Source organism: Eumetopias jubatus, unplaced genomic scaffold (assembly GCF_037043125.1).
Source record: "Eumetopias jubatus isolate StellerSeaLion01/CBP00866 unplaced genomic scaffold, mEumJub1_p1.0 scaffold_4, whole genome shotgun sequence".
Classification (NCBI taxonomy): domain Eukaryota; kingdom Metazoa; phylum Chordata; class Mammalia; order Carnivora; family Otariidae; genus Eumetopias; species Eumetopias jubatus.
Genome location: NW_028274810.1, coordinates 123,489,661 through 123,515,831, shown reverse-complemented (window position 1 = coordinate 123,515,831; position 26,171 = coordinate 123,489,661). Strand labels below are relative to the sequence as shown.

The window sequence follows — 26,171 nt, the reverse complement described above, 5'->3', positions numbered from 1 at the left end:
GGAACTAGCGGGATAAGACTCAGCCATACGTGTAGAGTCAGAGATTGGGTCAATAAAGTACGAACCAATTTATGGAACAGGTGACAACGCAGCTGTGCTCTAAGCGGCAGAAAGGATTGTTGCTTACACTGCAGGGTTTAGTTTAGGCAGTCCAGGGTTAAGCAACAGGGTGACCTAAGACACTGGTCTCGGTCCTCAATGAATTCGAGGGAGGTCTCACCATTTTGTAACAAGGGCCACCTCTCACCTTGCAACTCTTGCACACGTTTTTGTTTCCCCTAGAATGCCTGTCCTGGATACAATTCAGGTAACCTCCCCGGAGCTCTTGCCTGACTCCCTCAGGGCGAGGCGGGGAGGGAGGGAGGGTTTCCTGTTCGCCCACTCAGGGAACTTTCGACACACCTCTCTACTTTACTTCTTCGCCCGCGGACCGCCCCCTTCTGCTTGATCCTGAGCGAATAGGGCTACGAACACGAGTATATCTTTAGGCTGAGCACTGTGACAAGTGCGTGGCGCCAGACAATTCTGGATGAAGGGGACACCCCGCATACCCTCTCCCGCCTCCTTCGGGCACAAGTCGGCCTAACCCGTTCTTCCAGACGTTCGGCTTGAACGTGTCACGTTCCCCACGCACCGGTCTCCACTGCTGTCTACACACACTAGCCTCGGGGCCGAACGGCTGTGTCTGATTCATCTCTAGGACCCCCGGGCCTCGTAGTAGGCGCTCGGTAAATGTTCACGGGATGATTGGCCCCGTTCCGACATTAGGCGGCGTGACTCCCGGCAGCGGTTTCCTCGGAACGAGCTCCACCTCTTCCCGGGTAGGACCCCCGCGGCCAGGGCTTCAGCGGTAATCTGACCACGGGACCCCGGGCACGACCCCCTCCGCCCCTCGCAGCCAGCTAGCGCCTTCCCATCCGCCCACCCGGCGACAGGCCCCCACCCCACGCCCCCACCCCACACCCCCACCCCACACCACGCAACATCGCCCTAGCGCCTCACCCGGCGACGCCGCGCGGGCCGTGCCGCCCGCGATTGGCCAAACGCGGCATAGCGCCATCTCGGCCTACCGCGCGGTGCGCGTCCTGATTGGCCGGCGGCGGCGGTGGGCGGGGCGGGCGCCCTGGGCGCGCAGGGCGGAGCGGGATCGCGCCCTTGCGCCCCGCCTCCTGGTCCTCGCCGGGGCGGAGCCCCTCGGCCGTCGGAGCGCGCTGGGCGCGAGGCGAGCAAAGGGAGCGTGGTGGTTACTCTGGTTACTGCGGAAGTGCCGGATCGGGGAGGGCAGCGGCTTCCAGCGAGGAGGCCGTCAGGGGCCGCCGCCCTCCGAGGAAGCTTCCTGGAGACAGCCGTTCACCCGCTGGGAAACGGAGGCACGGGCTGGAAGTTCGGGGGCTGGTGACTCGGCGCTTCGGCGGAGCGGCCGCGCTTGTGTGCACGGGGGCCGCAGTCTCGAGTCCGAGGCCATCCTCGGTGGGAAGAGGCAGTCCCGGTGCGGGGCGGCATCTCTCCGCGCTCCGCTCCTGGCCAGCCCGCGCCCAGACGTTTCTTTCATCTCCCCATCCGCTTCTGAAAGGGCACCTGGTGCAGGTGAGCGAGGACAGTTTTACTGCACGGCGAGCCCACATCACTCTTAGAGACGCCACCAGCAGCAACCCAGGAGAATCCCGTCCAGAAGAAATAAATGGAGTGCTGGAAAGAGGAGAGTCTAGTCGGGAGCTGTTGGAGCCGGCGATTTTTTCATACTGCTTTCTAAGTCTGGACACCTTTCCCCTCTTTCCATACTTTTGTACCAACTTGGTAGGATTTTGTAGATTCCTCTGATTTGAATTGTAATCCTGTGACGGTGTTTGCTGGAGTTTGGCCGGTTCCTCGTGCTCCTTTTGGGGACACATTTTGGGGAGAACCTCGAGTCACCAAAACCCTGCAGAGAAAAAGAGGACCTCAGCTTTGACCCGGGGACACCGGAGGAGCCTTTGAACCATGTGGACTTTCTTGGGCATTGCCACTTTCACGTATTTTTACAAGAAATGCGGAGACTTCGTCTCTTTTGCCAACAAGGAGCTGTTGCTGTGCGTGCTGGTGTTCCTGTCCCTGGGCCTGGTGCTCTCCTACCGCTGTCGCTACCGGAGCGGGGCCCTCCTGGGGCGCCAGCAGAGCGGCTCCCAGTTCGCGCTCTTCTCGGATATTCTGTCGGCCTTGCCTTTCATTGGCTTCTTCTGGGCCAAGTCGCCCCCGGGATCAGAAAATAAAGAGCAGCTTGGGTCTAGGAGGGTAGGTGGAATTTTAAGTGAGCAAACGAGTGAGCATGTTCTTTTAAAATTAGAATTGGTATCACTCAAATGTAAATTTTCGTCTTCTCTACAGGCTAAAAGGCAGCAATTTAGATACTCTGGTATGATAAATTCTCATTTAATTGTGTTATGTTGTTTGTTTTTTTAAGCTCTTGACTGTTCCTTGGCTACATCCTTGCCACTGTGAGGAGCGATTGAAAAGATTTGTTTCCTTTAGTGTTGGTTGAGCCAATGCTATATGAAATCAATTTGATTATGAAAGGGAAATGAAATGTTAGAATTTCATTTTGAAGGCGGACAGAATCACTTTCTGGGATTGGGGAAAAAAAAATGTTTTACTGAAATCTTTGGCTAAGGATGGCATTTGTACCTGAGGAGAAAGAGACGGGCTGCAGGTTAAGTCGAGTGCTTATAAATGACAGCTGGCTGGGGAAAGTAACAGAACAATTCAAAAGGCTGGTGGAGTAAAAATTAGTTCAGCATTTTAAAGTCTTGGGCAAAATCCCCTTCTCTCCTCATGTCTGTGGGGCCTTGAGTAAATCAGTGCGGTGATGTCCTGAATCACGTGGATAATTGAGTAAGGTCCACAGTTCAGTCATGTTCCTAATTCTGAGGCTAGTCTTCAGTCACCTGTGAAGTTCTGTCTGCAAAGACAGCAAGCGTAGGACAATGGTAGGTGAGGGAGAAGAGGTCTGCCTTCAAAGCCAGAACATTTAGGGCCTGTTGGCCATGGGTGTTTGGACTTTTTCCCAAGAGCCCTGGAGGATTGTCAGCAAGGGGGTAACAATACTTGATTTTAACTTTTTAGAAAGCATTTCCAGTTGGTGGGAGGAGAGTGGATTGCAGGGGCATGAGAATGGGAGCAGGGCTCTCAGGTGAGAGGCTACAGTAGGAAGCCAAGAAGTTTACTCCTTGAGGGTTCTAGATCTACATTATTTTACTGTAGCCACAGTACAGATTAGCAAGGTTTATAGAAGGGAGGACTTGAGTTAGAATTTTTGCTCCACCACTCTGGCTGTGAGACCTTTGGCAAGACCTTCGTTTCTGTAAGAATCAGTTACCTCTTCTATTAGATGGGGATGGCACCAGTCTTGCTGTTAGTTAAGGAATTAAGTGATTTAATGTGGTCAGTAACCGACTAGTAAATAGTATCTATTATTAGTCTAAAGGTAGTGTACATCTACTAACATCTAGTACACATGTTAGGAACCTTTTGACTAGTGCTTGGAGCAGCAGTAATGGTGGGTCTGGCTTGGAGCAGTAGGAAAGGAGGGAGAGGGAATCTTCATCTCAGTTTGAAATCTTTGGTGTTATCTGAGGTAACTTTTGCCAAGGAAATTGAGCACTAGTGTAGGTGCATGGAGTGCGATTACATCATGTGATGTTGAGACATTTTGGGGAAGAGAAAATTGGATTGCCAGCAGTCAATGATTGGTTCCATTTTGTGAATGCTTCAGGCTTTCTGCTTATTCCTAAACATCAGGGAGTTGGTAGACTCTTCCTTGAGTCCTAAGTTCCCATCAGTGCTTTTACTGACCATTCTCTGGATGACTTGACTAACTCAAGTCCCCCTTTCAGGATTTTGTGTGTGTGTGTGTGTGTGTGTGTTTGTGTGTTTAACAGGAGAAACTTCGGAAGAAAAACTAATAAGTGGCTAAGATGGCAAAGAGGGCTTTTATCTTGCTTTCAGAAGAGTAATTTAAATATAGTTAGTTATTCTGGCCATCAAGAGATACTTATGGGAAGAGGAGACTCTTGTCTTCTCTTGGTAAAGGACAAAAAAGTAATTTCTCTAAGAGAAATTATAAAAAACGGAATGGACAAGGCCCCAGTCCCTATAGAGTTGAAGGAAGACTGGGTGCATATTAAAATCACAGAGAAAGTTCTAAAAGATTTTAGGTTTTATTTCCTTCCTTTTTGCCTAAGTCTTTTATTAAAATCCCTTCAAAATGGCATTTGGGCTTGTCTTAATCATTACGGCCAGAGAACTCAAAGAAGATTGTTCCGTGCAATTCTGTATCTGAAATGTATTTATATTTGTCAGTCCACATACCAAGGGAAAAAATACTTATTTTAACCCTGAATTATTCATGTTAAAAAAACCCAACAGGCACTTTTATTCTCAGTGGGCATAAATCTCTCAAAACAGGTCTTTTTCATCATCTTATGAATAAAGTTTTTATCGTCAGCCCGACTAGTGATATATTTGATGTTTATTCCTATAATGGACCAACTGTATGGCTAGGCTCTCTTAGAATGTCAAGATGGGGCAAATTAAGTATGTTCTTACATGTTAAGGACTTAAATGTGAACGGGTCGAATCCCAAGGGACAGGATGAGTTATTTTGTCCTTTCAGAATTTTCTTGAGTTAAATAATTCTCAATTAGTAGATTAATAGCCAGGATTTGACAGTCTTTTTGTTATATAAAAGGGATTTTTAGGGTAAGATAGATTTTTCAGATGAAAATCCAGAAGGAGAAAATAAAAATAAATAGTGGAAACATGTAAAAGGTGCTGAATAGTTGGCAACATGAAGTCGAAATAGAAGCTGCATGGGATCTACATCTGGTAGATGCTTAGAATGTATTTGAGGAATTGAGTAATTAATGATAGAATTTTCCCTATAATAAGTCTTTGGAGCCCCTTGTAAACATTATATTTAGCCTCGTGTATTTCTAAATATGTCTGTATAATAGCATTTTCTAAATATATTTGGAAAATGGAATATATGTTTAATTTTATTAGGATATTATTATACATTTCTAGTTAACTGAATATTTTGATATCCTTGGTTTTTATATATGATCTGGATTTAAAAACATAGCAGTGCATTTGGTTTGATAATGTTTGTGATGTAGGTTTTGCCCAAGATGGGAAAGTCCAGAGTATATAGTAGTAGGATAGCAAATGTGGACATATAATTAACTCTTTTTTTTTTTTTTTAACAGCACAGAAAAGGAACCAGTGATTCAGAAACAACCTTAATAGGAGCAGCTGCCTCTTCAGTATCTTTTCAAAATGATCCAGAAGTTATCATTGTGGGATCTGGTGTAGTTGGCTCTGCTTTGGCAGCCATGCTTTCCAGAGATGGAAGAAAGGTGACAGTAATTGAGAGAGATTTAAAAGAGCCCGACAGGATAGTTGGAGAATTCCTGCAGCCGGGTGGTTATCATGTCCTTAAAGACCTTGGTCTTGAAGGTAGGTTCGTATTAATTTTTAGGAGTTATGTGGTGGAAGCAAGCACTCCTTGCTTTAGACTATCCTATAACTGGTGAAAAGATATTAGTTACTATTTACCAACAAATCTGCATGAAAATGAGAGCAAAGAAGAAAATGAGCATTTAGTGTATGAGGAGATATAGTAAAGTGGCTAAAAACCAGAAACGGTCAAAATTAAAGATTGGAAAACTTGAATGAGGGCATGAAATTTAGTGAAAAGTGAAGGGAACTTTCACTGGTGAAGTACATATTATGTGCCTCTTATAGAATCTTTTATTTAAGTATCATCTGTTAAACCAGTGATTTTTAAACACAGACTACTCATTTCGGCAATACTTCTTCACTGTCTACTCTGGGTAAGGTGTTGGACTTGGTACCAAGGATGTACTGGCGAACAAGACAGATTCACTGGCTCCTCTCAGAGTACAAAATATGCCTGGGTTCTGGGTTGAGGAAGAGCTTGCTTGGCTCATGTGGTAGGCAGGATGGTGTAGGAATTATGAGCGTTGATCCTGGAACTAGATTGCCTGGGGTTGAATAATTGTATTCAACAGCTCAGGCACTTAAAAAGCTGTATGACCTTGGCCGAGTTATTCAACCTATTATGTGCCAGTTTCTTCATCTGTAAAATGGCCATTTTACATGAGTCCTTGCCTCAGAGGTTATTATGAGGATGAAACGAATTCATATACACAAAGCATTCAGAACAGTGTCTGGTATCTAGTCGGCACTATGTAAGTATTCGCTGTTTTATTCAAGGAGCCGAAAAGGAGAGCAGTGTAGCTAGGAAGTCCCGGGTGATGCGGAAGGGAGAATGGCTTGCGATTAAGGCTGGAGAGAGAGGCGGCAGCTACATCATGAGGGGCTCTGCGGTCGGTGGTGCAGGAGTGTGGTGTGATCTGCTTTATGCCTGCATAAAGTGGCTTCAAACCTTTGACATCTGCTCACAATAACAAACACATTATACATCCTGATCCAGCACATACATACATATATTTGACTGAAATTTGTTTCATTTTACTTTTTAAATACTTGTCATGATTCTACCCCAGTACACAATTCACAAGTTGAAATTCATTTCATAATTTACCATTGAGTCACGCCCTGCCATTTGTAGAATGCTGTTTTAAAAGAAAATGTGGATAAAATGTGGTGAATAAACTGTAAGATTGTGGTAGTGGGGTAGCAAGAGTCAGTGCAAAGAGTCTAGTGGGAACTCATTGCCAAGTGCAAATGACAGATGATGGTGGTTTGGGCTAGCATGGTAGCAGACGATATAAAGAGAAGTGGACAGATTGATGTTAAAATTAAGAGACAGAAATGGCATGATTTACTATAGGATTAGTGTGAGATACGAGGGAGAAGGAGGTATTAAAAATGAGTCCTAGGTTTTGGTTTGGACAGTTTATGCAAGAGTAAGGAGAGCCTCTAAAGTATTTTAGGGGGCGCTTGGGTGGCTCAGTCATTAAGCGCCTGCCTTCTGCTCAGGTCATGATCCCAGGGTCCTGGGATCGAGCCCCTCGTCGGGCTCCCTGCTCCACGGGAAGCCTGCTTCTCCCTCTCCCTCTCCCCCTCCCCCTGCTTGTACTCTCTCTCTTGCTATGTCTCTGTCACATAAGTAAAATAAAAAAAAAAGAAAAGTATTTTAGCTAGTCCACATACCATGAGTACCTTTAATATAAAAAATAAGAGTCCTTCTTAACATATATTCTGTTAAGATGTTGGTATCATTTGCTGATAAGGAGACCTAGAGAGGAACAGGCATTGGGGGTAATTTGCAGGACATGTTGAGATATCCACGTGGAGAAGTTAAGTTGAATATATGAATCTCGAGTGCAGAGGAGTGGTTTGGGCTGGCTGGAGTTAGAAATTTCAGAGGTGTCAGCATATTTATAGTATTTAAAAGCCACAGCAGTGACTGAGAGCATGTAGGGAGAAAAGAGAAGACAGAATAAACCAAGTCATGGGAAACTGATATTTAAAGATCAGGCAGAGGGCGCCTGGGTGGCTCAGTTGGTTGGGCGACTGCCTTTGGCTCAGGTCATGATCCTGGAGTCCCGGGATCGAGTCCCACATCGGGCTCCCTGCTTGGCAGGGAGTCTGCTTCTCTCTCTCTGACCCTCTTCCCTCTCGTGCTCTCTCTCATTCTCTCTCTCTCAAATAAGTAAAATCTTTAAAAAATAAATAAATAAAGATCAGGCAGAAGAAGAGAAGCCTGAAAAAGAGTTCAAGAGGGAGCTGGCAAAATGGCAGAAGAAAGCTGGAGGGTTGGGTGCCACTTAATCCATGAGAGAATGTTTCTAGTAGGAAGGGATGGGTATATGTCAAGAAAGGGAAGGACAGCTATGTCATGCTTTGTTAATGAAGGCTCAGGTCAGATGAGTATAGAAAAATGACCATGAGATTTGGCAATTTGGAGGTTGCTTGTGACATTGACAAGATGTTTCAGCAGAGTTGTGGGGATAGAACCTAGACTGAAGTGAGTGGAGTTAAAAAAAATTTGAGACTAGAAAAGGACCCTTGAGTTTTTCTGTAACAGAAAACAGAAATAGGGCAGTAATGAGATGTAGATGTAAGGATAAAGAAGGTGTATTTTGAGGGTGTCTGGGTGGCTCAGTTGGTTAATTGGTTGGTTTGACTCTTGATTTTGGCTCAGGTCATGATCTCAGGGTCGGGCAGACACAAATTCTTTGAAGAGTAAGGAGGGAGAATAGTGTTGACTGGAGTAGTGTGAGTGAAGGGGAGAAGAGGTAAATAATGGTCAGATTATGGGGGCTGAATCCGTAGCATTTTGTAGCCTGCTACGTGGATTTGGCTTATGTTCAAAGGGAAGCCATTGGAGAATTTTAAGAAGAAGAGTTATTCAATCTCACTTTTTAGAAGTGTGATTAAAGATATTATTTAGAAGTATTCATGTTATTCTGTAGGAAAAAAGAGTAGATCATAAAGTGGCCAAGACAGAAGCAGGGGAACCTGATCGGAGGCTATTGCAGAATCAGTGAGAGTTGATGGCTTGGAACAGGGTCATAGTAGTAGAGAGGTGGGAAGTGGTCACATTCTGGAAACGCCTTTTGAAGGAAGAGTCAGTAGGACTTGCTGATGAATCAGGTGTTAGGTATGAGAGAAAAAGAGGAGTCATGGTATTTAAACAAGACTAGAAGACATTACCAGGAGAGGTCCAGGACTGAACCCTGGGGTACTCTGATGTATAGAGATCAGTGAGGTGAGTGGGGGTCAAAAAGATGGGATTGAGGAAGTGTGGAGGAAAAGCCAAAGCCCGTGGGGTCTAGGACCCAAGTGGAGAGAGTGTTTGTGAAGAAAGGAAGTTCCATCTGTGACCTTTTAGGTTTCTTAATTACCACCTTACGTGAGAGATTCACTTGAGGCGGATGTGGCGATATCCTGAGACAGGACTTTGTTACTTTTATCGTTGAACATCAGGCAACCAGAAATACTCTCCAACTAACGACTGTACGTAGAATCATTTAGAAATCTAACTTCAGGGGACATCACCAAGGTTGTGGTAACAAGCCTTAGTGGATTTTTATATGTAGTTTATGCAAGAGTAAGGAGAGCCTCTAAAGTGTTTTGGCCAGTCCACATACCATGAATACCTTTAATATAAAAAATGAGAGTCCTTCTTAACATTTATTATGCTATTGATTTCTCCTGAGGTATGATGAGATGTGGATAATAGAAACATTTGGAATAGTTACTTTTTGGAGTATGATTTTTTTTTTTTAAGATTTTATTTATTTATTTGATAGAGACACAGCGAGAGAGGGAACACAAGCAGGGGGAGTGGGAGAGGGAGAAGCAGGCTTCCCGCCGAGCAGGGAGCCCGATGTGGGGCTTGATCCCAGGACTCTGAGATCATGACCTGAGCTGAAGGCAGACACTTAATGACTGAGCCACCCAGGCACCCCTGGAGTATGATTTTTTAATATAATATGGACTCATTCTTCCTGAATATGAGTTTTTATTTATTTTTAAATTTTCAAAAAGATTTTATTTATTTATTTATTTATTTATTTATTTATAGCATGAGCAGGGGGAGGGGCAGAGGGAAAAGGAAGAGAGAATTCCAAGCAGACTCCACACTGAGCGTGGAATCTGATGCGGGGTTCGATCTCAGGACCCTGAGATCATACGTGAGCTGAAATCAAGAGTTGGATGCTTAACCAGCTGAGCTACCCAGGTGCCCCCTGAGTATGGGTTTTTAATAATTGATTGCCCTATGGCTTAAGCTAAATATCTAGAATTCTTAAAATTAATACATTATAATTTAAATGTTATATTTTTATATTAAGTCAGTATCTAGTGGGGAACCTCCTTCCCATGTTGTTTTCTTTGGGATTATTTTTGGCTTTTCTTGGCGTTTTTGTTTTCTGTATATAATTTAGAATTAGATGTAAAAAAAAACAAAACTGTTAAGATTATGACTGAAATAGCACTGAATCTATAGCTCAATTTTTGAATAATTGACTTGGACTTCCTATCCATGAATGTGGTATGCTTTCCATTCAGTTAGGTCTTTAATGCATTTAAATAATATTTTATAAATCTCGTATGTCTTTTGCTATATTTATTCCTTGACTCTGGTTTATATTTGGGCTTTCATAAATGATACCTATTTTATTATGCACTGTATATTTAGTTTGAGGTTCAGACTTTATACCAGGTCATGGCACAACGTATGTTTGGATTTTTTATGGATGACTTCACCCATAGCCTATGGTGAATGGCTTACTTCCATACCTTATCTCAGGGTGTTGAATTGAGTTTTTATGGCTTCTATTTTATTGACAAGAAATTTATGAATGGTGCTAAGTTTCCTTGTCCCTGGCCATGGGGGCCCCTACCTCCTATTCTGAAGTGGCCCTTAAAACTCCAGTTGTTTAGGCTGTGGTTCTGATTCCTTTATACTGTTGCCTTTAAAAACTTGCTCACTGGTTTGACTTTGACGTGTTTAGCATAGGCGGTTTTTTGTTTTTTGTTTTTTCCTTGTTAGTTTTATTTTTTAACTTGCCTTTTTATAGCAAGCAGTTCTGCAGAGGAATGTTTTCCATGTCATTTTATCTGATATGTTGACCAGTAGTCTTAATATCTTAAGTATGGAGCTTTATGATTAATAGATAGTGATAGCTCTAAGTTATGTCACTGGCTTCAGAGTTATTAACATCTAGTATTCATGAAGCATGAATTTCATTGAAGTGTAGGGTACTGTCTTCTTCTTGCCTGTTTAAGAAAGTAAAAGTGTTCAAAGTCTGCCATATATGATTTCATCAATAAAGGTGAGATAGAGACAGATAGATGTTAAGAAATCTTAAATTAGACCTTAATTTACCTTAAGATAGTTTACCCAAGGAAAAATTTTGCTGTGCTACTATACTTTTTACATTTTCTGGTGTGTTCTAAAATTGGCCAGTTTAAACATTTCAAGTACTTCTGTAATACAGTTATGGGTTAAGAAAAACAAACTGTCTCAGTAGCTGGACAATGCATTATAGAGATACCAGATGGGTTTCAGGTATTTAGGTCGGAAATGATTGGCAGTTTGCTGAGATCCAAATTGAATACACTGCAAATTGGCAGCTTTTCGGATATCTGTGTACTGAATCTCTGACTGAATTTTAACTGTAATAATTTAAGAACCATACTGAAAAACTAATTAGTTTTGATTCTGGGTCAGATGTGTGACAATATTCATCCAGCTTGAGCCTGCCTGCACTCTAAGTGGCATTAAAAAGAATATCAGAAAACTAATTTATTTCGATCTTAGCCCAGATGTGTGATAGAATTGTTTATGAAGATTTTCTTTCATCCATTTCATTTTTCTAATGTACTTCACCTTAATATACTAACCATTATGATTTTAGGCCTATGTATGGTATATTCTTAATTAACATTTCATAATGTGCTCTTTCTAACTAACTTAGATGAATATTTAGGTTGTTTTCAGTTATTCTTGATTAGAGATAACACTGTAGTAGTGAACTTACTCTTGCATATAACCTTAAAAACTATTAAAAATTAAAAAATTATATCTTTAGGATGAATGATAGATGAATTTATAAGACTTAAGATTATTACATCGAAGGATGCTAACTTCTTGGTTCTTGATAATTAGTGCTACAGTTACTTTCTAAAATGTTTTTAGTTTATATTAGAACCAGTAAATTTATCAGTTTTATTATAATCTCACCAGCAATTTTGATAGATTTGGTATTTCACTGTTTTAATTTATTTCATTGATTTTTTTAAAAAATCAATGTTTTGAACATTTCCCTTCCCTGCTATGTTCAATATTTCCGTATTGCTTAATGTGAATACCCATGAACTTTTCACCCATTATTACTAGGGCCTTAATATTTTTCCTATGAAATTTAATGAATAAATTTTATACATAAATATTAATCTTTTGTGGTTTTACAGATTTGCTAAACGGTTGTCTTCCAGACACATTAAGATTTCTGAAATAGTTATATTAATGTCCAGGTGTCGAAATGGTTTCATCGCATCATGAAGATAGAGACTCATTTTTGATGCCTCCTTATCCTTTGGTGCATCATATAACTCTGGGCGTGTTAACAAAATTGATTTTTTTGAACTGAATTGTTTTGTAGATGCAGTGGAAGGTATTGATGCTCAGGTGGTAGATGGCTACATAATTCATGATCAGGAAAGCAAATCAGAGGTTCAAATTCCTTACCCTCTGTCTGAAAACAGTCAAGTGCGGAGTGGAAGAGCTTTCCATCATGGACGATTCATCATGGGTCTGCGGAAAGCAGCTATGGCAGAGCCGAAGTAAGACTACTCAGAAACACATTTAAACTTGGCCTTTGCACAAATACTATTTCATCACTTTTGTCTTAAGTGTTGGGTATGGGTTGGAGCATATAGCTATTCTAAAGTAAACTGTAAGTTAGAAGAATGTTGGATCTTCAGTGCCTTTGTTGACAATGTCATGTAGAGCATTTCCGTTTGAATGACAGAACTATTGAGATTTTCCCTTTGACTAAATACATTGTGTGTGTGTTTTTTTTTTATGTTGTTGGAATTTAGAGGATACTGTTGTAACCGAGGGTTAAGGCTTTGCCTATTTGGGAGTTGGAGTTTGTGCTCATGGTATTTTTTGTTAAAAGTCAGAACAGAGATTGCAGGGGAAAACCCCAGGCTGACAGGATGGGCTCTTCTCTTAATTATTAACTTCTATTTGCCCCTAGCCCTTAGGCCCTATAATTGAGGAAGTTTTACACATGAGAACCCTCATCTCATTAACAAGGGCTTAAGTATTGCGAAAGCAAGTGAAGAAGTGAGTGGACTTATCCTTAGGACTGAGAGTTGCTGTCCATGGAAGTAGAATATGTTCATTGTGGAAACATGGGAAAATGCACAAAAATATAAAGATTGTAAACCTTATCCATGATTCTTCTGACTAGAAGTAACTACTTTGGATAATTTTGTGGATAAACTCCCAATTCAATATTTTCCCATCTCTGTATGAATTTGTGTGGTGTGTAAAGTTTCTCTGCATGTATTTTTTTTTTTATGAATTGAAGTAAAAATCTCATGTTGCTTTTAAAAATACTTTTAAAAATCATTACATTAGTATATATGTATTCAGTTTCAAGAAATTAGAAAATAAAAGCCACGCTTACTTCTAAAGTCCATTAATGTTTTTGCGTTTTGTCATTCCACACCTTTCCTATGTACGTGTGCACACGTGTGAGTCCCGTTTGTAACTGGAGATAAGGAATAAGGAATTCGTCATTCCTTATTTAAATTGTCCAAGTGTGCTACTGTATAATTTATTTCTGTTTGTCCTTTAGTACAAAGTTTATTGAAGGCATCGTGCTACAGTTACTAGAAGAAGATGATGGTGTAATAGGAGTTCAGTACAGGGATAAAGAAACTGGGGACATCAAGGTGAGAGATAGCAAATCTTAGCTCTTCCTAAGACATGTTTCTCCTCCTTTTTCCCCTACTCCTTTGAAAAGTAAGTCCACCAATTTACTCATCTAATAGACTGAGTTCTCTCTAAGCCCTCTGCTGCAGGGTGAATTTCAGACTGCAACACATTACTCTTTAGAGCATCTTAGAACTCTACACAGACAGCTTTGTAGACACGCACCGCTAGATCAGCAGTATTAAACCGAAATGAGAAATACACATGTGCAGAGAAGCAGAGGGGACCTGGAAGGTGAAAAAAGGAAGGATTCAACATAAAAGAAATGACTGGTTTCATTCTTCACTTACTCTAATCCCCTGATACCTGGAATCTTGATTTACCCTTTTACCTCAGCTCTTGTACTTTTCAGTGTATTTTCATAATGAGTTATATTGTCATTTAGATCTTCTAACAACTCTGGGAAATAAAGTCCAAAGACTAATTTCTTAAATTTAGCTCATGTTATAATAAAAAGACAAATTGGAACAACAACAACAAAAAGAAATGATTAGGATAAATGAAACAATTGTTTTAATCCGAAAGGGAAAATAAGAGAATCTCTGTGGAAATAGCAGAGTAAAATAGTTTCCAGTACCTGCTCATGCTGATTTAGTAAGAGAAGAGAAAGTGAAAGGCTAATCTGTTGGCGTTTCTGGGCCGACCTCTGGGGTCACCACCTAGAAACTATACTCTGATGGTGGTAATTGCAAGATAATATGGAGACCTACATCTATGCATACAAAAATTCTTCTAAGCCCTAGCCACTGATTGAAAGCAGTATATGAAGTTAGAAAATTCTAGAATAAACAGTGGAGTCATCCTTGGACTTTGTGATGAGATTCAGTATTCTGTGGTCCACACTTGCTTTGTAGTTGTTTCCCCTGTTGTTGATCAAAGTGTAGCTTTAATCCCAGATGGTGTGGATGGTAGTGCTTTGAAGGCAGGCAATCCTTATTACCCTCTATAACGTTGTCCAATAAAACGTGTAAATATTTTACAAGAATGCACATTTTAAGAGAATGGTCATTTTACTGTGTATTTCTAATCATTTAGCTGAGCACTGTTTATCTTTGTTGTAGGAACTCCATGCTCCATTGACTGTTGTTGCAGATGGACTTTTTTCCAAGTTCAGGAAAAACCTGATCTCTAATAAAGTTTCTGTTTCATCTCATTTTGTTGGCTTTCTTATGAAGGTACTGTAGGAATGTAATTGTAGAAAAATAAAAGCAACTTGGAATTTGAAAATTATTAGAATATTTTGTTTTGTTTTGTTTTATTCTAGAATGCACCACAGTTTAAAGCAAATCATGCTGAACTTATTTTGGCTAATCCAAGTCCAGTTCTTATCTACCAGATTTCATCTGATGAAACTCGAGTACTTGTTGACATCCGAGGAGAAATGCCCAGAAACCTAAGAGAATACATGGCTGAAAAAATTTACCCACAATTACCTGGTAAGAAATAGGATTTAGTTCACATTGTAATCTGTGGTCTGAACGTAAATATCGCAAAAGGCTGTCCATCTCCAGTTCTCACTAAAGCTGGGTCTTAACTAGGCCAGAGATAAGGATGGCAGGTAAAAATGCACCCAGTCAGATACACTGGAGCTGAGCTGTTTAACAAGCACATACGAAAATCTCCAAATTAAAAGAAAATAGTTTAAATATATTTTTTCATATTAATAATTAAATCATTGTTTTAGAATAATTACTAGTATTGGGGAAAACGGTACGTTTTCAGGTAGTCTGGATAGCGATGTAAGATCTCTGAATTCTGAAATATCTCTCCTACTTCCTTACTTTAGCACTTGGTTTTTGTAGAAATGGTGGCTACCATTTATTGAATATCTACTATAAGGTGCTTTACAAACTTGATTTCATTTATCTCCGCAGTCACCTTCTGAGGTAGGGCATTACCATTATCCCCCTTTTATTGGTGAGGGAACTAGGAGTCAGTAAGCTCCTCCAAGGATAAACTGTTAGTAAGTGGTGGAGTCAAGGTTGAGGCTAGGTGTGTCTGGCTCATACATCCCATCCTCAGAACATGAGAGCTGTAAGCGATCTTTAAGGTCATTTTTTAGTTTGGAGTTGAATACAGAAAGGCTTCATGAGATTTCGGACATATTTGTAAAACACTCCTAAAAAATTACTTTCTGGCATTTGTTTTGAGAATGGAAAGATGTAAGTAAAAGTAAATAAACATTTAAGATATTAATTAAAATATTCAGAATATTGATAAAATTGAAGGGAAACCCTGCTTGCCAATTATATGATTATAATAATAGGAAACTATCTTTGGTAGGTGTATATTTTGTTTAAAAATTCTGTTTCTTTTTCAAGTTATTTTTTAATCTTAAGTGAAAGCACTGTGTTTAATAACAGAATATTAACAGATATGAATGTATAATGGAGTAACTTAGATTTTTTTTTAAAGATTTTATTTATGTAGAGACAGATTGAGAGAGATCCTGTGAACAAGGTGGGGAGGGGCAAAGGGGGAGGGAGAGAGAGTCTTAAGCAGACTCTGTGCTGGGCAACACAGGGCTCCATCTCACCACCCTAAGATCACAACCTGCGCCAAAACCAAGGGTTGGATGCTCAACCGACTGCGCCACCGAGGCGCCCCAAACTTAAAGTTTTTAATAATGAGATTTTCAACATTTCCATACATTTGCACTTAGACTATAAGCCATTTTTGAAGCTTTCAGAGGAAAAATGAATTATTCACATTTATGAAAAAGATAGTCAATAATGTGATAGTTTTAGCATTTTTTTCTTTTATCGTAGGTTGCCTCTTCAATCCAGAGGTTTAGAACAGACTGCCCTGAGATCATGGTGGGAAACCATTTATAGGTTTATATTAATATTTGTTAGGTTATTGATATTCTCCTTGTCGGAACGGAACAATTTCAGCTTAGGCATTCTGCTCCCGTATTCCCCGATTACAATGGGAACTGTATGAAAAGACAGTTCATTTTCTATACAAATAGGAGCACAAAACTTTGGGGAGTGTCTCAGAGATGAGCTCTTCCAAGCATTTCATGTTATAGATGAAGACACTGGAGCTCAGAAAAGTAGAGCTCTCCACAACTTACTGTTTTTCTGCCGTACATACCCTCCTTCTGTCTGTGGATTGCTAGTATGTGAATATGGCGGTGACAGTAAATTAAGTGTTAAATATGATACCTGGCAGTTAACATTTGGGAGAAAGGTGGGGCCCTGTCTCATCTCTGAATTTGCTTCACTTTTCTTAGCTTTTTTGTTCATTCAGCTGTATGTGTATCTATTTACATTAAATTTCTCTTAGATCCCTTAGTCATTCCTTAGCATGAGTAACTAGGTTCTTTTTTTTTTTTCTATTACTGTCTTGTGCCTTTTTCTTCCCTTTTTTTTATTATGTTATGTTAATCACCATATATTGCATCATTAGTTTTTGATAGAAACTAGGTTCTTAATGAACAATGGTATTAATAAAATAATTAGTTCTTGACTTATCACAAGATATATGTAACATATATAGTGCATATATTATTATATGTAACATATACTAGAAGGTATTTGTTTAAACTTGAGAAGAACATGTGCTAATTAGAAATTGAAATTTTATAAACCATTTATTTGGTGGGGGTGGGATTTATTGCAGACCACCTCAAAGACCCGTTCCTGGAAGCCACTCAGAATTCCCGTTTGAGATCTATGCCGGCAAGCTTTCTTCCCTCCTCACCAGTAAACAAGCGAGGTATTATTTTATTGGAGTGATTCTATAAAGGGTATTCTAAATATTCAAATTTAATATTCCAAATATTCCAAACATAATATGGGATGGGATTTCTGCTATGTAATACGGGAATCCTATGTGGGACAGAGAATTGGTTACTGTGCCTGAACGCATTACACCAAAATTAGTTTTATGATGTCTTGGTTATTTCATAATGAGTGTATACGTCATTATCCTAGTTATTGAGGCTACCACAGTTAAGTATAGTCCTAAATCTAGAGAAGGCAGTTTTCTAGTGAGGGGTATGAACTGGTAATTTCAGGACACTGTTGATAAATGCTGTAGTAAAAGCCCACTCGTGGTACCACAAGGTTCATAGTGAAGGGGTGCGCAGGGCAGGGGGGAGCTTGTGAACCATGAAGGGTGATTGGGGAAGACGTGTCTCAGGAAATAAAACAAGTTGGGGCATGAAGGATTAGTGGGAGTTCATTAGGTGGACAGTGAAAGAGGGACTTCTAAGTAGTTGGAACAATATCTGCAAAGGCCAGGAGGGCTGAGAAATGATGGCACTTTCAGTGAAGTCCAGCAGTTTCCTACGGCTGGAGCGAGTGCACGATAGGTGTCAGAGTGGTAGAAAGGTAAGGTATTTATTTAAAGTTTAGTTTTAATCCTGTAGACAGTGGAAAGTCATTGAGAAGTTTGTTTTTAATAGCTTTATTGAGATGTAATTCACAAATCATATAGTTCACCCATTAAAGTTTATAGTTTATTAGTTTTTAGCATATTCATAGATACGTGCAACCATCATGACAGTCAATTTGAGAACCTTTTTAATCACCCCCAAAAGAAACCCTATACCAGTCAGCAGTCACTGCTCATTTTCTCCCAACTCCCAGCACCAGGCATCCACTGATCTGCTTTTTGACTCTATAGATTTGCCTATTCTGGACATTTCCTATAAATACAATCAGTGGATTCTTTGTAACTGGCTTCTTTGAGGTGCATCCATGTTGCAGCATGTCCTTCATTTGTTTTTGTGGCCAAATAGTATTCCGTGTGTGGATATACTACCTTTTAACTATCCATTCATCAGTTGATAGACATTTGGGTTGTTTCCACTTTTGGTTGTTATGAACAATGCTGCTGTGCACATCTGTATATGAGTTTTTGCGTGGAGTTAATTTTCACTTTTCTTGGGTATGGTAACTCTGTTTAACTCTTTGAGGAACTGACAAACTGTTTTCCAGAGGGGCTGCCCCATTTTGCATTCTCATTAACAATGTATGAGGGTTCCAATTTCTCCACATCCTCACCAACATTTGTTATTCTCTGTCTTTTTGGCCATACTCATTCCCGTAGGTGTGAAGTGATAACCTCATTGTGGTTTTGATTTGCATTTCTCTGATGGATAATGATGCTGAAAATATTTTCCTGTGCATATTGGATATTTATTTGTATTTCTTCTTTGGAGAAATGTCCATTCAGATTGCACATTTCTTAATTGGTCTAATGAAAAAAACTTATTGTTGAGCTGTAAGAGTTCTTTAGATATTCTAGATATAAATCCCTTATCAGATAAATGATCTGCAAGAACTTCTCTCATTCCATGGTGATGGTTGAAGTTTTTAATTTTCATGAAGTCCAGTTTATCTGTTTTTGTTTTTTGTCAATTGTGCTTTTGATGTCATATCTAAAAAGTCTTTGCCCAAGCCAAGGTCATAAAGATTTACTCCTGTATTTCCTTCTAAGAGTTTTGTAGTTTTAGCTACTATATTTAGGTATTTGATCCATTTTGAGTTAAATTTTGTGTATGGTGTGAGGAAGGGGTTCAACTTCATTTGTATGTGGATATCCAGTTGTCCCAGTACCATTTGTTGAAAAGACCATTCTTTCCCCATTGAAGTGTCTTGGCACTGTTGTCAAAATTAATTTTACTGTAAATGTAGTAAGAGTTTTTTTCTTTCCACAATATTTTATAGTTTCAGAGTGTTTTACATTTCTTTTGTTAAACTTATTTCCAAGTATTTTATTCCTTTTCATGCTATTGTAAATAGACTTGTTTTCTTAATTTCATTTTAAGATTCTTCATTGCTAGTGTATATAAATACAGTTGATTTTTGCATATTTATGTTGTGTCTTGAAACCTTGCTGAACTCATGTATTAGTTTCTAATAGTTCATTGAAAAGTTTTAAGTAAGATAGTGGCATGATTAGATTTTTATTTTAGGGATACTACTCTGATACATTGTGGAGCATGGTTTGGAGGACAGGTCAGGCTAAAGCTTATAGTGAGGCTATATAATTGTTCCATGTCAGTGGTGATGAAAGATTCGAACTAGGGTTGTGGCCGTAGAAGTGGAAAGTAGGGAATGGAATTGTGTACTCTCTAGGATGTAGAATGCATGCAACTTGGTGACTCGTTGGCTGTTGTAGTATGGGAGAGTGAGGCCTCTTGATGGATTCCAGGTTTCAGGTTTAGATAACTTTGCCAGCTATTTGCTGATATTGGAGATATGGGAAAAGGAATGTAAGTTTAGGGAAGTGTGGGAAGAGGTGCTGAGTTCACTTTTGGACATATTGGGTGTGAGGTGCCGGTGAGGCATTTGAGTGGAGACGTGTGGAACATCATTGAAAATGTGAATGTGGAGCTTCAAAGAGAGGTCCGAATGGGAGCTGTCGATATACTATGGTTCCTGAACATAAACAGATTGAATTTGCTGTGGAAGAACAGGCATAATAAACTACTAATCCTATAAATAAACTAATGCAAAGCAGAATGAAGACACTAATGCCAAATTGATATAAACAACATGCCAGCAGTAATTGGTGGAATTAGAAATGTTCCATGGAGAGGAAGGAATAAAAGCTATTTGTGGCTTGTGGTTTTTTAGTGAAGATATTAGAGTCCTACATAAATTTGAATTAATATTTAGAAGAAGTTTTCCTTTTTATAAGTTAATGTTTATTATACGTATTTTATAAGTTATAAATGTAGCATATTGTGACGTAGCAGAAAAGAATTATCCATAATTTTGTCCCTTTAACATTATTATGGTTGTTTATTTCTCTCTTGGATTAAATTAAATAACTGCTTTGTTGAAATGTCACTGTGAGTGTTAGGTCATTAACCAGGCTGACAGTGGCCCCGGAATCTTAGGCAGCTCAGGAGGTGCACCTAGAGGGCTGCATTTCTGCTTCTGCAGTTCTGCATCAAGGGGCTAATTTTCAGATGAGATGCAGTCAAGGCTTATTCCTCTAAATTAACTTCGGATAGGTTTGGAATATCTGCTTATAATTGCTTTTTAATTCTAACGACGGTGTGGCTGGGTATCATCTTCCTGGGGCCTACTTTCTTTCCCTTAGAACTGTATAGACATTTCTCTCTAGTGCGCTGGCAGCAAATATGGCTGTGAAATGTCAGACCTCTCCATTGTTTCCCTTGTGAGGAGACTTGCTTTTTATGCCAGTTTTTTGTTTTTTCATGAAAGAGGCCTTATAAATATTTTGGCATTGTTTGACTTCACCTTGGATTCCCATGTGACTTTCATGAGGGTGGGGACCATGTTCTTGTTCCCCCTGGGTCCCTAGTATCTGGTACCTATTAAGTACCCAGTAAAGACTAATTGAATTTTTGTCTCAACAGATTTTAGTCATGATTTGTTTCCTTGTATTTTCACATTCTCATTTTCTGGTTCACATTCACGATGTTTATTAATTAACAGTGTTTTTTTTTTTTTCTTAAGGGATGCATCCAGGATGATATCATAATCTAAATTCTCTCATTACAGGTGTTCTTCTTTTGGGAGATGCATATAATATGAGGCATCCTCTTACTGGAGGAGGAATGACTGTTGTTTTTAAAGATCTAAAACTATGGAGAAAGTTGCTAAAGGGTATCCCTGACCTTTATGATGATGCAGCTGTTTTCCAGGTAGGATATTAAATTATTCTTTGACAAAAATGTCTCAATAGATTTCTTTCTGGGTCTAAGACGAATGGGACCTTACTGGGGAGATCTGTACCTAGGAACCTGATCCTAAGTCCTGGTTCTTAGGCAGTCTTGTTCAGGCATAGAGAACCTGTGAGCCTGTGCAACCCACAAATCTCACAGAATTTCTGAATTTCTGTGTTTGAATATTATGTCACATTGGTTTGCACGGACCACTTTGCTCATAGTGATCAGATATTTCGCTTCAGAGTTCTGGAACTCATTCCTCCAGAGATGTTTTGTGTGTATATGTAAATGATAAATATAAGGCGTAATTACTGATAGATGATCCTCAGGATAAACATCAGTTTGAGGGGATTATAAACATTAATTTGTGCTTCCCCCTCACCTTTACCATATAGTGAGTGATCTTTTTCTTTTTTAGGCCAAAAAATCATTCTATTGGGCGAGAAAAACATCTCACTCCTTTGTTGTGAATATCCTCGCTCAGACTCTTTATGAGTTATTTTCTGCCACAGATGGTAAGTATAGATACTTTTTAATGAAAATTACTGAACTGCAGATTTTTAGCACAGGACGGGAACTTAATTATAAACAAGTTAGTGATTAGGCCAGAAATAGCCATATTTCCCAAGTCTGCTGACTCCCAAGTGGCGGCCCTTTGTAACTCCATCCTTGCACAAGATTTTGCGCCTCTAATCATCATGTATCCACCACTTTGTGTGGAAGGCTTAAGACAACCTTCCCAGCACCACTTCAGTAATATATCTTTATTCATTCCTCTGGTCCAGATCAGGTTATACATATCCATAAATGCATAAAGTTGTGATGCACAGGATCTTTCTGCCGGTGCATTTAAATGTAATATAGTTGTTAATCTTTTTCTTCCTGAACACTTGTTTCAATTTCTGTTCAAAGTAGTATTTTATAAAATGAATACGAGCTTCATAACAAGTTTAGATTTTTGTCTCCTATTACAATGCACAAGTAGAAGAATGCATCTACCTTTTACTCACTTGAAATATTCCCATGCTTTTGTTTTTGTTTCTGTTTTGTAAAGTGGTGATGGTCAGTCTGTATATTAAGGAAAACCTGACTTAACAGAAGCTGTATGAGAAATGGAGGAAGAGGCAGCCGTGCCACCTCCCAAGCCTAGCAGTGTACAGATTAGTTAATGGTAGGTTAACGAAATTGGACGTTTAGGTTTGTTCAGGAATAAATATAACTCCAGTCCTATTACTTCAGATATTTACAACAAAGCTTCTTCTGTGAACTGGCCAGGGTCCCAGCAATCTATGCTTTGGTGACTTGAGTGCAAAAGATAATATAGTACAAGTACCTTCTGTAGCCTATCTATTATGCATTATTCTCGCTAAAAGAAAGAAAAAACAAAACAACTCATTGATTGTGATTTGCCGGTCAAACCTCTCTTTCTAATCGGCATGGAAGCTAAAATGGCTGGGTGGGCAACTAAAAAGAAAAGAAGTAAGTCTTGAGTTTTTCTAAGTGCTTCTTTTAAGCTTTCCTAAGCTCTTGACTTTCTTTCTGAGAGATTAGAGGAAGAAAGAGTTTTATTGGAGTAAGTTTACCTATTACGTCTATTCCAAATAAAAAAATTGTTGGTTAATACTATATTGTTAGGGTTTAATGAGTCACTTTGGAAATTATGAAAAACTATACACATCTAAGGCATTGTTAATGTTTACTATTCACAGCTATCCTTTTACTTGAAAGTTTACTGCTCAGAAATATAGGTCGGCTATCTTAAAGCCAGGGAATTTGGTTTCTAGAATTGTGTTTTTTGATAAAAAAAGAATTTACAGAATATTTGCATCACTTAATGAATTTACAACACAGTCAAGGAAATAACTTTTAAACAACTTTTTAAACAACTTTAACTTCCAAATTTTATTTTAGATTCCCTACATCAACTAAGAAAAGCCTGTTTTCTTTATTTCAAACTTGGTGGAGAATGTGTTGCTGGTCCTGTTCGGCTGCTTTCTGTGTAAGTTGTTTTGATGACACAGAGGAACCAGATCGTTCAGATTTTCTTTGGACTGCTCAGTTTGTGAATTACTGCAAGTCTTTCTTCTTTCTATATTTTGTCCATTAGAATCCCAGTCAGAAGGTAGCTCAGAGAAATGAAAAAAGAAATTTAGCCCTGTGTTTTACTTCTGGGAAAACAGTTTTGAACAGAAGCTGGTGGTAGATGAGGCTAAAGCCCTGATTAAAATAGCTTTTTTGCTGGTGGGTTTGACCACATGATCTGATCGGTGGGAGCCATGGATAATAGAGGAATTTGTATTTAAAATTTACTTCGATTAAGGTGCGGGGACTTGCAAAACTCACTAATGGTTTTGACAGTACAGACATATGTAGAATTATTCTTGAAAAGTCTGCACAGTAAAATTCTTTAAGTCTGTTCTCATTCATTTATAATCTGAATGTCAATACTCTTACCTTTTGGAAAGCCTAAGACTCCCACAGGTCAGGCCATCCAGTCACTTCAGGCGGAGATCTCAAGATTAGTGAACGAAAACAGCTCCATACATACAGTTTATGTCAAGCAGACCACGAAGAGTTCCTGGCTTCTCTGACAGACAGGGGTATATTCTGAGGAGTTTCTTGTAAGAACATTTATTTGTCCCTGCTATCAGAGCGTAGGCAACAGAAGCTTCTAGAGTCCTCTAGAATGTAGAATGTGTGTTTAGCTTTATAGATGATATGTAATTAGAACCTTTTTCTATGAGTAAATTTTAACTGCTGGGTCTTACTAATACATATATTTTTTTTCTATTACAGCCTGTCTCCTAACCCTTTCATTTTAATTGGACACTTCTTTGCTGTGGCCATCTATGCCACATATTTCTGCTTTAAATCGGAACCTTGGATTACAAAACCCCGAGCCATTTTCAGTAGTGGTGCTGTATTGTACAAAGCATGTTCTGTAATATTTCCTCTGATTTACTCGGAAATTAAGTACCTGGTCCATTAAACTTAAAGGGGAGCCATTTGTGAACGATTATTTGGAACTCACCGAGTCCTAAGAGACTTTTGGAAGAGGCCGTACATAGCATAGAACTGTCCCACTTCTAAAGTGGAAACTCTTGGACCAAGATTGGGGTTAATTCGTTTTTGAAGTTATTTGTATATAAACATGTAAATACATACTTTGCAATTTAAAATGAAGGGTAAAACAGACATTTAAAAGAAATGATTGTTATCTTAAATTAGTGCTAACACTGAGGAACTGCAGTTTTTTTTTTTGAATTCAGTAGCTGGGAGGAGTCATTGTGGGACATGCAAATAAAGTGAAGAATGAACTGTATCGTCTTTTTGTCTCTGTCGTGGCCTTGAGGTGGCTTCGTGTTCATGGGAAGGAAAACCAAAGCGGGATGGAAAACGCAGAGGGAAGCCTGTTCTGTGAAATAACTGATGTCGGGGAAGTTGCCTTAAAATCTCTGGACTTTATTTTCCTCATGTATCCTGCGAGGCAACTTTAAGGTTCTCCTCTGGGTTCTTTGGAAATAATACCTTCGTTCAGGAACATAGTTAGGGCTTCATAAGTTCCATTACATAACATGACTTAGCCAGGCTAGGATTACTTAAAGGGACAGTGAATGAACAAATAAGCACTCGTAGTATCTGGCATAATGCTTAGAAATCAGAATTCACTGAGTTTTAGTATATGTGAAGAGATTGTGGACATCAGAGAGGTATTATGAAATTTCAGTAAATCCCTGCATATCACTAAAGTTGCTCCCCCCGAAAGAGCAGTTAACAGATACCCTGGAATGTTACGTAACTACTTCAGATTATGATGATAAGGGCTGAAAGAACTTAAAAAGCTTTTATAACAAAAATTTCTCTTTTTCACCTTGTCAGTTATCTCCGTTGAAGACTGGTCACTAGCCAAATCCCTCGTGGCGTCAGTCACGTACCTGTTTGCCTCGTTTTAGCAGCATGTGGTGGGCTTGGTTCTGTGAAAGTCCCCTCTAGTTTATCCCACACTCTTCTGGTTAAAAATCTCACTTTCTTAGATCTGGACTATTTAACAGCAGCTGGCTTTCTTTGAGAGCCATTTTCACAGAGAACCAAAGATCTCACTTCATGCAGTTAAGGGATTACGAATGGAAAACAGCAAGCTATTTTTGAGATGTGGCTGTAGGACGGCCATGGCTGGCAAGTTCTCATGCACCGCAACAGCCTCCTGGTGGGCGACACTTCCAAACTCCTTACGTGCTGGGCAACAATTCACTTTTATAAGATCCTGTGCTCAGCCTCAACTAGGCTGGACTGCCAGGGTGGGGCTTAGGTTACTGAGGAAAGGAGGGAAGGATGGAAGGAGCAGCTGAAGTTGGGGAGACCTACAGAAGGAATGCTGAGAACCCCCCAGGGTCTCTGTGATTGGAGGAGGACAGTGAGCCTCAGACACCAAGAAATTCCCATGGTACATGGTCCACAGATTGTGTGGTCTCAGTGTTTGCTATCACCACACGCCTGCCAGCCTGGCGTGGGTGTATCCACGGGACCGGCCTGACACGTGTCTTACCTTCCAGAAAAGGTGTTTTTTTTTTTTCACAGGATGAATACCCAACTTTGTAGTTACAGGCAGAAGGAGAACTTTGGGTACTTGCAATACTATTTTACTGAAAATCTGGAATTGCACAAATAGTTCTTTAGAACATAAAACTAAATGGATTTATACGTAACAATTACATTCAGCATTTATAAGAGGCAGTACAAAAATGTGTTCTGCTTCTACATGATACAAATTGCATATAATACCATGATTTAAACAATATTAATTATATCAAGTAGTGCCGTGAGATACATCTTACTCAGAATATCTGATGTTTCCCACAATTAAGGGAAAAAAAAATGCAATTCTATGAGCAGCTGAGTTTCTTCGCTTCTAAATTCATTTTAGTAACGGGAAGATTTAAGGACAATACTTTCATCAAAGAAGGAGATGTCAAAAAAAATTTACAGGACTGTTCTGAATTCATCAAAAATGAAATTAGGCACGTGAGCTTCAGCAAC

The 26,171-nt window shown here is 39.5% G+C and overlaps 2 protein-coding genes across 3 annotated transcripts in view; one reads left to right on the top strand and one right to left on the bottom strand.

Annotated features, from left to right (window-relative positions):
- The first annotated feature begins 1,186 nt into the window (after positions 1-1,186).
- On the top strand, positions 1,187-24,456 carry SQLE (squalene epoxidase). Of its 2 annotated transcripts, XM_028105542.2 has the most exons (11): positions 1,188-2,271; positions 5,241-5,490; positions 12,138-12,318; positions 13,344-13,440; positions 14,542-14,655; positions 14,745-14,916; positions 17,105-17,200; positions 20,968-21,110; positions 21,553-21,649; positions 23,046-23,133; positions 23,931-24,456. In XM_028105542.2, exons 1-11 carry the CDS (start codon positions 1,981-1,983, stop codon positions 24,121-24,123), a joined length of 1,722 nt encoding a protein of 573 aa, XP_027961343.1. In that variant the 5' UTR covers positions 1,188-1,980; the 3' UTR covers positions 24,124-24,456. The 2 variants fall into 2 exon arrangements, with proteins under 2 accessions (XP_027961344.1, XP_027961343.1); XM_028105543.2 differs by lacking the exon at positions 17,105-17,200 and having other exon boundaries at positions 1,187-2,271.
- WASHC5 (WASH complex subunit 5) overlaps positions 22,995-26,171 on the bottom strand; it is a 61,558-nt gene continuing 58,381 nt past the window's right edge. The window contains exon 29 of the mRNA XM_028105537.2: positions 22,995-26,171. Coding sequence (XP_027961338.1) covers positions 26,115-26,171 — 57 coding nt within the window. The 3' untranslated portion in view covers positions 22,995-26,114.

What these genes read in the sequence shown, in the direction of transcription:
- SQLE (XM_028105542.2), top strand. Translation starts at nt 1,981, where the DNA reads ATGTGGACTTTCTTGGGCATTGCCACTTTCACGTATTTTTACAAGAAA. An exon ending in AATTTACCCACAATTACCTG is followed by an intron (nt 14,917 to 17,104) that starts GTAAGAAATAGG and finishes GATTTATTGCAG; the next exon opens with ACCACCTCAAAGACCCGTTC. An exon ending in GTTATTTTCTGCCACAGATG is followed by an intron (nt 21,650 to 23,045) that starts GTAAGTATAGAT and finishes ATTTTATTTTAG; the next exon opens with ATTCCCTACATCAACTAAGA.